This window comes from Gobius niger (assembly GCF_951799975.1).
Source record: "Gobius niger genome assembly, chromosome: 13".
NCBI classification, from domain to species: Eukaryota; Metazoa; Chordata; class Actinopteri; order Gobiiformes; family Gobiidae; genus Gobius; species Gobius niger.
The window spans coordinates 28,222,905-28,235,062 of NC_136864.1; the positions used below are offsets into that span (position 1 = coordinate 28,222,905).

Genomic DNA, 12,158 nt, shown 5'->3' on the forward strand with positions numbered 1-12,158 from the left:
GGGTCAAGAGTGTGGCTCAAACCAAGTAAGTTTTGCATTTGTTATCAGTAATACTGGCCCTTTACTCATTGTATTTTATGTACATTTCAAAAATGTAAGGTTGGCATTGTCATTCGAAACAAAAATTGCTTTACAATTATGTCATGGTAATTTACTCTGTAGGCACAGCAGCATGTGAGAGGCTCAGTGACATTGTGTTGGCTCCACGCTTTGTGAAGGATGTGGAGAAAATCAGCCCGGTGTACCACACGTCAACCCTTGAGGCCTTCCACAGCCTGATAATTAGGTTCTCCCCCAAAAGTGCAGGCTTCTCCTTCAGAGGAATGTTAGCAAGGTAATACATACATACATTTAAAAAAAAAAAATGTTGTGTGAATCTGTACCTAAAAATGTTGTAGGTTGCAAATTGCTGCCCTGCACTACAATGAAAATGCTACAAGGTCACATGCTACAACACTTGAAGGTGTACTGCGGTATGCGATAGTGTACCCAAAGTACAAACGTGGCGACTACACCGTGCGAGCCTTGAAGACCAGAGCTACCTCAGGTATGTCACATTAAAAACAACACAACCAATGCTTTTACAAAGACAAATGTTTTGTGCTTTGTTTACAGTCTACATTGACCAACTAATGGCCCTGCTGTTTGAAAGTGTGGTTGAGGATCCTCTCCCATACCAGGAGCACACAGACAAAGTACCTGTGCCTGAACCACTCTGTGCCCAGTATGAGAGGCCAGACAAGCAGGAGGCTGTGAGCAGGCACAGGTCCAGATTTTTCAAGAGGACATAAGGTGAGCATGTTAAGTTTTGGCTTGATAATTTTGTGTGGCAAATATATTACGTAGATTACATAGCTAGTTTATAATGCTAGACTATAGTGCTAGTTTAGCAAATGTAGAATAAGTAAGGATTAAACAACAAGAAGCTGTGTATTACACAGGTTTAATGCACAACGCAGAGTCAGTTTTTTCAGATGATTTATCTAAAGCGACTTCCACAACAATAGTAGCTTAATTTTTAATCATTACTGTGGAAATTGCTGCAGTAGAGTGATATAGAAGATGATTTTCAGACAAACTGTGCGATTACAGGGAAATAATGCACCAGTTACCATTAGAATTCTCAGATGATTATGGATTGACTGTGGAATATGCATTATTATATTTTCAGACTGGCCTGGCAGTATGGAACAAAATCTTTTCAGAATGCAGACTGTGTTGCCTGACAGCAGTGGCTAACCATGAACCAAAGTCCAGTGGATGAAAAAAGCCCGTGTATGAGTGGTTTTCTGGATTTTCCAGCTTGAGGTGTGTGCAAGACAGGATTGGCCACTCATTTGAACTGTCATAAGTACCTGTAGGTGAGCACATCACAATATTGCTCAACTCGCATTAAAATTCTAACAAATGTAGCATAGGAGTATTGTATTTTACACCACTAAGTGGGAGAATCGTTTTTAGTGTTGACCAATAAATGCATTTGTTGACACCTATCATTTTGTTTATATTACTATTTCCCCAAGTGGTTTATATTTCTTCTCATTGAAAACAGTTTTTTGCCTTATTGAGGACTATATTTTAAATGTAGATTAGAATGATGCTAACACATCTTGCACGCAAAAATGTATGCTGAGTTGTAACAGACTTTTCTTGTCCATGCAGAGTCAGAGGTGGAGAAAGAGGTGGAGAAAATGCATGCAAACCATTCTTCATGTCCACTGTATGTATCGGATCATACGGTGATGCATTTGATCAGTATATTGATGACAGACTTCCCTTTTAAAGTAATTTATGTCTTTGTGTGTTTTTTTAATTTTTTTATAGCATTTCAATTCACATTTTCAGACGACCTCTCTATCGGGCAAAGAAAGAATGTTTCTGGAAATGGAGGCACATTGGACAAGGACAGTCGCCAACCACATATAGAACGATGGGAGTAAACATTGCAATATGAAGAATTCTATAAGCTGACATGCCACTGGACAACATAGTAGATGAAATCAATGTTCCATGCAAGATTTAATTGTAGACACTGATCAGCAATCCAAGAACAAAATGAAGCCTTTAGCTGTTTCTGTCAGATATTTCACAGGATGGTTTGGTGAGGTAGAACCAGCACTACTTTGTCTCTAGAAGCTGAAAATTTAATGGTGCATGTGTAATTATTTTAGTTGGTATTGCTGGATTGCAGGTTCTATAATGTGATGTCACACTCCCCAGTGGGGAGGCAGGAGCCAGTTTTTCATATTAACTGCATTACACTTTCACAAGTTGCAGCCAAAAAAATAAATGTATGAATTACAAAAATGATCACTAATTTCAGTCACTGGGTCCATTATCTTTCTTATACAAGACCAAACATTTCCTCAAAAATGAAATAATTGTACCTCTATATAACATTATAGGCCTTTAGAACACTAACCTGCAACCCAACAACTGTATAGCCATAAGAATCAACTTTGTCTCCCGTGCATTGAGAAGACCTGCATGCATGCAGCATACTGTACATGAGCTACTGCTACTTGGTTAATTTAAGCCATCCTGTAGCTCAACTGTGGATGCAAGAATTCAGCTTTACTGCTATGTTTTTAATGCCTTTTCCCCTCAAAACTGTAATTATATCAATCTAAAAGGCGTATCAAAGTTTGATGGATGATCGAGCCACATTTAAAAATTCAGTTCAGTGTGTTCTAGTTCTGATTCCATAAATTAAGTATTAAACAGTCAAGTTCGATATTGTATGGCAAGTATTAATTTAAATTTTATTTGTTCAATTTGTTTATTGCACACATCTAGGTAGACTAAGTGAATAGAGTACCACATGCAGCTTGATCCTCAAATTAAATATAAACTGTCATTATTGATTGATTGATATTGTCGTGGTAGTTCAGTGCGTGTGTTACATTGGTTAAACCTGTAATTCACTAAATGTAGTAATAATAGAAATGACTCTGTGGACCCAAGAGCCTAATGTTACAGACCCTTAGTTAAGCCTTTAGATAAACATGGATGATTTATCTGCTTTATCTTCAATGACCAACCGAAAACTATTTCTAGGACAGTGTTCTTGCACAATATTTTTTTTTTTATGTGACATGTTTTGTGCACTTTGCTGTGAGATAAATAAAATAAAGCTTTGTAATACATATAATCAAGTCTCTATACCTCACACATTCTCTGCTTGGGACACTGAGATACATCTGCAATGCCTATGTAGACCACAGTGAAAGTCTACATCTAAAATAGATCGGTATATTCTGAAAGCAGCCAGGACAGTTACGTTTGGTCCCTTAGCTGCGATGCTAACATCGATCTAGCTCAATGCTAAGCCGTTAGCTTTGCAAATGACAGCGGAATCACTAATAAAATAACCCCGCGCCTCAGAGCAGTCTCGGGTACAAGGCCGCTGTCTGCCACGATGCCTGTCCTGTGTAAAGAGAGCTGTAGAGCTGTCTCACCATGTTGCTAAATAAGTTAGCTCGCTGTGCTCGAACTTTGTTTACGAGGAGCGTTGCGAGTGTATCGTTAGTCAAATGACTCAGGCCTGTCAATCAGACCCCGAAACCCCTCCCACCCCTCACCCCTCCCGCGTGCCCCTTAGTCCTCCAGGCAACGCCCCTTTTCTGTTGAGATTTTCAAATCTGACACTCTCAGACTGAGCCTCTGGAAGGGGGGGTTAGATACCCTTTAAAGCAACTAAGTAACTCATGCCCCTACAGGCCATAAGCGCCACTGCAGGTGTCGTAGCATGTTGCGCTTTTTAACTCATTGTCTGTGAGAGTAAATACTACACTGACAAAAAAGGCAAAGGGAGAGAGGGATATTGTACATCCAATTACACAAAGGAGATCGTTTTTGTCACTCAAACTTGGCTGTAAATACTGTCTAAGTGGGGCTACAGCTAGCCCGCAGCTAGCTTTGCCCGTTAGCCTGCTAGCTTCTTCTTCGTGATTCCATTAGTGTATATTGGTGATTACATATATATATTATATTGGTGTATTACCCCCGGAGGGACTATGAAAAGGATTTATTAAGGTAAACAGTTACTTCTTTAAAGTACATCACATCACATCATATCATATCATATATCATGCATTATTGAATCTTTACAACATCCTTTTGAGTACCTCAGCACGATTCAATATTTGAAATACTGTCTATGAATGTAAAGAAAACACAGTAAGGTTAAGGCAGATGTGGAATGACATGATATAAAACGTAAAAACAACAACAACAAGCTTTCATTTTCAACTAATGACATGCTAGCATATCCACGGCACTGTTGCAGACAAACATTGAGCGCCGAGCTGCTCAGAACCGGTCCAGTGATGGATTATTGGGCTTTACAATTGTGGGGGATAGTTTTGTGCGGATATAAAATAAAGCAAATACAGACTGGTGCACTTTATCAGCTAAGAAAAAACAAAACTAAAATAGAAACAGAAACAACCAAAGCATAAATAAAGCTAAATACTATGCTGGCCAGCCAAATTTGTCCAATACTAAAAGATCCGACTGAGATTTATGTATAACGTTAATTTAATCGCTGACTAGGACTTCAGAACAATTAGCATGAGCTACAAGAGCTAGCGGCAACGTAGCATCAAGCACGGAGGACGCTAATTTAGACAAAATTACAACAACTTCTTTATTAATGTCAGGACAAGGCATAAAACATCTTTAGGAGTCGTCATTTGCCGAAGTTTACATGAAATTGTTCATCACGGAAGCACAATACTAGTTAAGCTAGCCCTAAGCTAGCCCTAAGCTAGTCCCAGCCGCCTGCAAAGATCATTGATGAGGGAACAATTTTGTAATACGGTTAAAAGCTCAAAAAAGGTTGATTTTGCATCGCATGTCTCGCTTGTCCCGCTCAGTGCGACCCATCCGGCTGTAGTGAATTCCTCCTGCAAATTTAAGCGAAAAATCTCTCCTCATTCGGCGCATACAAGAAGCGCTTTGACTCTTCCAAACGGAGCACTAAATTGCCCTTGTGCCAAGTTACATTTCTGAAGTGATTTGAGGACTGGCCTTATTAAGTGCCCCATTGTCCTCTGCTTGAATGGGCTCTGCGTAACACAAGACAGCGAATGGAAAATCATAATAGAAGTGCTTAGAGGAGGGTTTTAGTGGCACCGACTCAAGAGGACACCGGTCGGAGAGATAAGGGAAAGTCCGGCCTGTCAGGTGATTAAGCAGCCACTTCACCCTGAAATATGATTGGAAAATGCTTCGAGCGGCTAATCCAAAGTATTTTACATAACACAATGGAGTTGGTCTTTGGTTCGTCTCAACTGCGCCTTGCGTCTCAGGCATTCGAGCAATGCGGAGCATCTTCGCTACAGTATACAGCACTGTCGACTCGGCGAAATGGCCTATATTTCTTAACAGGGGGGAGGAATGTACGAAATGCGATCAGGTATGTACTCGATGGAAATAAACACGAGAGCTTTAAACAGGTTCAAGCAAACAAGTGTAAAGAATGAGGTCTCTTTTAGAACGTGGTCATCACTGGCGGATCTATTTTTAGTCAGATGCTAGCAGTAACATTTGTTATCAATCAGATCGAATAAAAAAGCTCATAAAAAGAAATGTTAGAGCAGTAACTTTGGACCTTAGGGGGGTTCCTCTTTGAACAATGTGGATTATACTATAGACCGGGGGTAGGCAAGTTTGCGTAGCGGAGGGCCGATTTTCATCATTGCCAAAACACCCAAGGGCCGAACCTCAACATTGTAGCCCAAAGTACAGAACTATTTTCTGCAAATGCCAATGTTTTACATCAGTGGTTCCCAAGTGGCAGGGCTTTGGGACCCACTATTACCCTCGGATGACGAGCCGAGGACCCAAATATAACTGTAATTTGTCATATATCGTATAAAATATTGGATTTTCCACACAAGTTTTTGTTGAACAAGCCGTAGATATCCCATTAAGACTGAAATCATTATCAAAACAACCCAATAACATTCATTTCAACACACACAGTTAGTGTTTCCATGCAGTTGCAGAAGGAAAATATTGAATAAAAGTTGCGTATAGACTCGCGACCCACTGAAAATGGTTCCGTGACCCACTTTAGGATCCCGACTCACCAGTAGAGAATCACTGTTTAACATTATATGACCAAGTGGGATGTTGTGACAGGACATTTTTAAAATACTGACACTATTTGTCGCATTTTTAAACTACATTTTTATACTACAGGTACTACTACTACTTTGATCTTTTATTTGAATAATAATATCTCTCAAAATCATCTTGGGGGCCAGAGGTTCTGTGCTGGAGGGCCGGATTTGGCCCCCGGGCCTGACGTTGCCTACCCCTGCTATAGACTGTCAGTAATCTTAATCGTTAGGTTCCACATCTGAGGATATGTCTTCCACGGGCCGTTAGAAAGCACTAAAAGTCATTCAATCAATTGTTCATTAAATTAAGCGGTTGTCAGCATGCATTAATTCTGAATTTCTTTGAAAATAATGACACTGCTTGATCTTTTATGCCATGACTAGAACGGAAATCCCCAAAACAGGGACCAAACATTTTTTCCTTGAAGCTCTCGCTACCAGTCCAGAATCACAGCCTCAAACAAATGCATCAAAGCCAATAAGCAGGTTTAACAAAAGAATAGACTCAAATGTATCTGTTTGGACCGATACTCATTTCTCAGTCATACCTGATGGTTTCTAACAAGGCTGTGCAATTAATTGAAATTCAAATACGATTTCGATGATGACACTTAACGATTAAAAATTAGCATAATGGGAAAATAAAAAAATCAATTGAAAAAAATAAATAATATGTTTTTTTTCAAGAAAAACAGAAAAAAGTGAGTGCATCAGTAGGTCCAAAATGCCCTGAGGAAGACCATCTCTAGGTCGAAACGCGTCCAAATGTCCATTCAATAAAGGACTTTTAACAAAGTCAGAGTGCCTCAGGTCACTTCTTTCCCTCTGCTCATATATTTTTTTCAACTTCTGTTTTTTTTTTGCAAAGCAGACTTCTGGGCATTTCATGTGCCATGGCTCCTGCTTTTGCCTGACATAAAAACAAGCAGCGCTGTGTGATGATGTCATCAGGCAGCGCGGGTGTGCGGGCTGGCCAGCAGGGGGCAGGTGTGAAACAGAGACCTCTCCTCACTCAAGGCAAACTTGAAATCATTTGTACTTTTATGACTGTTCAGAAAACATAAAATATTCAGCATAGTTTTTTGATTAATAAATAGATAAAATAAAGATAGACTATTTTTTTAAAGGCAACAAATAATCCTGTGTGATTTCAACTATGACTAAAATAATTGTGATCATTATTTTTTCAATAATCGAGCAGCTCTAGTTTCTAACTACTAGATTTGCTCAAATAACATCACTTATGACTTGACTTGACCCTCTGACAAGTCCAGCCCTCAAAATTCGTATCGATAATGTTTATTAGTTATTATTATATTATTATTTAGATTTTTATTAGACTATTCTCCCATGACATTCTACGTCTCAGACTTGGAAAAACTTGCAAACCATAATCCCAGCTAATCTTCAGACTTTGAGAGAATAGACAGCGACTGGTGTAGTGAAGCGACTCAGCCCGTCTAATGCTAATCCGGCCGTGATGATCCTTACCAGCTTCTCCTTGAAGACCATGTGTCGTAGCCACTTGAAGTCCAGAGGTTTGAAGGCGGAGAAGACGAACAGCGAGTCCTTCTCGTAGTTCTCCGGTTTCTGGATGGCTCCCTCGGGATAAGTGATTCGCAATGTGGTTTTGGTCCCCACGTCCCTGCCGTAGCCGCTCACCGGGGCTTCATTTAACCTGCCGGCAAACACGCACACAGCAGGGAACCTTTAAAAGCGGTTTGGTTGATTTGTGGAGTCGAAGTTTAACAAATATTTTAAATTAATCCATTTAACATAATCTAAAACACCTATTAGTCAGAAGTGCTTGATTTCATTACTTGAGGAAAAGAACAGATGCTACTGGTTTAAATAAAAGTCAAAGTTTTGAAAGCGCTAACGTATTTCATATAGAAAATACTTACATTTTTAAAGTAGAAATGACAACTCAGTTTAAATAAGTGGTATGAATAATAACTGGCTAAATAACCTGCTTCAAAAACACAAAATAGCGGCCAACTTCTCAGGTAGAGAAGATATAATTTTCTTTTTTTTCACTGTCTGAAACATTTAAGTGACAGTCTGGAAGTCTAAATGTTTTACAAATTTTACAAAATGGGCCAAATCGACCATCTGGTTTTGCACTTTGATGTAAAGTAAGTACAAATACACCTAAATTATTTTTCGTAAAGTCCCTCCTTCCCAGATTTCTGCAGCTAATGACAGTCTAGTATCTTCCCGCCTTGACCAATGAGATGAGTTTTTTTTGTGAACCAGCCTGTCAGGTCCAATCAGGAGGGGAGGGGGAGGAGCTTGATCGTTTACTTTCAAAATTCTTTTCCTGCTCTCCTTATTTTGCAAACTACTACTACTTAGACTTTCTGGTCTCAGAGGGGAGGAGTTTACTCTCACATTTCACCCTATGTCTCCTCACTTTGCAAAGTTACAGACTATCACTAAGGGTTTGGTTTAAAGAAAAAAATACTTAAGTGCCCTTGAAATAAAATGTTATTTAGTGTATAAAACAGCAAACCAATGGAATACAAATATTTTAATGCTTAGATAACCTGGATCAAAAGCCACATTTGTAGCGTAAGAGCTGACGACAGGAGTGTCCAACGTAACTGTTTATCAACGGAACCAGCTCGATGCCTCTTCTGTGTTGTGACTTACCTGACCACCACGTCATAATCATCTATTTTGGAGCCCAGGGACTTGTTGGCGAGGATCCCTCCGTTTCCCACAATGATGCACCTTCTACAGTTCAAACTGGGAGACACAAAGGTAAAAAATTAAAAATAATAATTAAATCTTAGTAGTACAATGAGCGCTGGTATAAGAGGCATGTTGAAGTTACCTGTCCAACTCCTCTCCCAGCCCGTAATTCTTCGTGGCAGCTAGGATGCCGTCTATTATTCTCTCTGCAAAATATAATGATCTATTTTATAGCCAACACCAAAGTCACATAGATTATAAACAGATCCAACCACAAACTGCTCAATACATGGTTTATGCCAGTGCCAGCAAGTCACATTTAATGCCCCAAACCTATATTTTTCAATTATTTTTTTCAAGATATGAGGCAGAAATAGGATTTTTAGGATGATCATACTACTTTGGAGCAAAATTTGATGAAGCCGACAGAAAAAGGATCTAGATGTATTGCCTGTCTGTATCAAATGTAAGGAAGGCACTTTAATCTTTATTTTATTTTAGGCTTAAAAGTTCTTTCTTAATAATATTGGAGCTAAAATGTTATGTTTGATACTGGGATGTATTCCCCTAATATTTGGAAAGTAACTCTATTCTAAATACTGTCAAATGAAAGTGTAACTTTACCGGAATACAGTTACTCAAAATGAGTATTCTAAATAAGTATTCTAGATTACGGCTGCAACTAACCATTATTTTGGTAATTGATTAATCTACCGATTACTTTTACAATTAATCGCTTGGCTATGAAAGGTGTATGAAATATATTTTTTCAAACTTTTTACCACAAAAAGCTAAAGTGATGCCACTTGAGCTTTTCTGACGTAGTAAACCTAAAGTGAATGTTGGTAAGAAGCTTTAAGTGCTAACTGTGATTCTGATTTGGATGAGACTCAGACAGATATTTATGAAATTGACAATGTACAAAACACTACATACCCTAACTTTAAAAACAAAATGTTTTTTCATCAAAAATACTTCATTGTCGTGCAATATTTGCTCTATTTGAGTCTGTGTTTAGCAGAAAAGGAATAATCGATTACTAAAACAGTAGTAATCGATTAGTTGTCGATTAATCGATTAGTTGTTTCAGCCCGACTCTAGATACATGTATTTAGTTACTCCCCAACACTGACAACAGGTTAATCCTTCAGGCAGGTGTTTCTGACCACTAGCCTGGCTCCTCATCTGACATGGGTACCGGGATGCCGGACGGCCACTGCTCCTACAGGCTGCCCCAGCGGCATCGAAGGATGGGGCAAATGCAGACAATGAACTTCCCTACAGGGGTTAATAAAGTAAACATCAGCTGACTACCTGGACATCCTGCACGACCAGCTTATTTCATCAATGGATTTATTCTTCCCTGATGGCACAGGCATGTTCCTCCTCTTACACTAACATCCACAGTGGAGACTTTATATTTTTGGTTATGGTGTTTGCGAAGGAATCTCTATGAGCTGCCATTGCTATTTTGTGATGGGTTCTGAGCCAGATTAAGCATTTCTTCATCATGGACACGCAAGTCTGTCCCAACTTTTCTTTCATAATTGTGTGGGTTGAGAATTTACTTTAGGCGACTGAATAAAATAAACCTTTCAGATGGTGCGAGACGTCTAAAACTAACTTTGGCCCCGTTCAAAGCCAGACTGTGTGAGTAATGTCAGCGCAGGTGGTCTAAAGAAATAAAGATTAGGATGTCACCTCTGTGTTTATCCGTTTAGGAGATAAGGCCAGCTTTAGCAGTGAGACCTGTGCCAAAGGGGGGGGGGGGGGGACCCTGCAGATAAACCACAGTGCCCCGGAGCGCGGTATGCATGAGTGTGAACAAACGCTCCATAAAAGCTCTCGGGGAGGAATGCTGTTTTCAAACAAGCGCATTCTGCTGGTCAAGTACCAGCTCTCCGCGTGGCTCACTCCGGCGGCGTTTACTCATAGCAGGCATTCCGCTCATGTTCAGGGCATTCCGCTGCAGCCATCCCAGACACTTTTAGCTATTACTATACGTCTTGTTTGTTTAGGGGAACATTTTTAGTTGCTCGCACTTGTACTTCGGCCCGAAAGACACTGGGTGTTTAAAAATGGAACACGCGGCAGGTCAGGAATCCGGGGTCAAAAAAAGATGGGCCAAAAAAACGAATGCCAGTTCACAAGCGGAACATAGAGAACTATTGAGAAAAGGGGAGATATTGCACGTTAAAGTGATAATCTGGAGGCAAAATGTGCAAAATGAACCACCTGGTTTTACATTTTGAAAAGTAAAGTAAGTAATAATATATCATCAATCAATCAAAGTTTATTTATATAGCACCTTACAACAACACAAGGAAGAGCAAAGTGCTTCACAGAAAGAAAAAACAACATTAAAAAAATCAATCAATCAATCAAATAAGTGCGATCTAAGGCTTAAAAGCTAGTTTGAAAAGATGTGTCTTCAATCTAGACTTAAAGAGGGACAGCTCTGTGAGAACCCGCAGACTGAGGGGCAGCTGTTCCACAGTTTAGGCGCTACAACCCTGAAAGAACGATCGCCCCACTGTTTGTACCGGGACCTGGGCACGTCCAGAACCATCTGATCAGAGACCGGAGAGCTCTGCTGGGGCGATGTACGGTCACCAACTCAGTTAGATATAACGGAGCGAGACCAATATATATAATTTTTGTAAAGTCCCTCCTTGTTTGTTTGTATACTTTATTGTCCCTGTAGGGAAATTTGTCCTCTGCATTTAACCCATCCTTCGACGCCGCTGGGGCAACCCGTAAGGAGCAGTGGTCGACGGCAGTGCTGCGCCCGGGGACCCATCTCCATGATGTGGAGCCAGGCTGATGGTCAGAATCACCTGGCTGGAGGATTCACCTATTGCACATGTTTTTAGTGGTAGGGGAAACCGGACTACCCGGAGGAAACCTACTCCACACAGAAAGGCCCCGGGACCTTCTAGCTGTGAAGCGGAGGCGCTAACCGCTGCGCCACCGTGCCGCCCATCTCAGCAACTTATCAAGGTCTAGTATCCTCCCGCGTTGACCAATGAGGCGAGGTTTTCCTGTGAACCAGCCTGTCAGGTCCAATCAAGAGCCAGGGGGAGGAGCTTGATCATTTACTTTTGAAAATTCTGTTCCTGCTCTATTCATTTTGCAAACTAAGAAGGGCTTTCTGGTTAAAGAGGGGGGGAATTTGACTGTTTACTTTGAAATTTCACTCTCATCTCTCCTCACTTTGCAAACTTACAGACTATCACTTTAACTGTCACAAAACTTGTGCCTGGTTGACCCTAGTCTGACCGGTGAAAACACTTGACTGCACTGTAGTGTGTGAGTGAGTAAGTGGTTGGTGGTCGG

At 40.3% G+C, this 12,158-nt stretch overlaps 1 protein-coding gene and 1 long non-coding RNA gene across 4 annotated transcripts in view; one reads left to right on the plus strand and one right to left on the minus strand.

The window, feature by feature from the left end:
• Positions 1-12,158, plus strand: part of LOC306973284 — a 547,876-nt gene that overhangs the window by 107,115 nt on the left and 428,603 nt on the right. The gene's annotated exons all lie outside the window — the stretch shown is intronic.
• LOC306973255 (CMP-N-acetylneuraminate-beta-1,4-galactoside alpha-2,3-sialyltransferase-like) overlaps positions 1-12,158 on the minus strand; it is a 133,866-nt gene that overhangs the window by 59,029 nt on the left and 62,679 nt on the right. For all 3 annotated transcript variants that reach the window (XM_079570164.1, XM_079570163.1, XM_079570162.1), the window contains 3 exons: positions 8,965-9,028; positions 8,781-8,876; positions 7,620-7,806 (listed from right to left, as the gene is read on the minus strand). In XM_079570164.1, the coding sequence (XP_079426290.1) occupies positions 7,620-7,806; positions 8,781-8,876; positions 8,965-9,028 (347 nt within the window). The remainder of the gene's footprint in view (positions 1-7,619; positions 7,807-8,780; positions 8,877-8,964; positions 9,029-12,158) is intronic.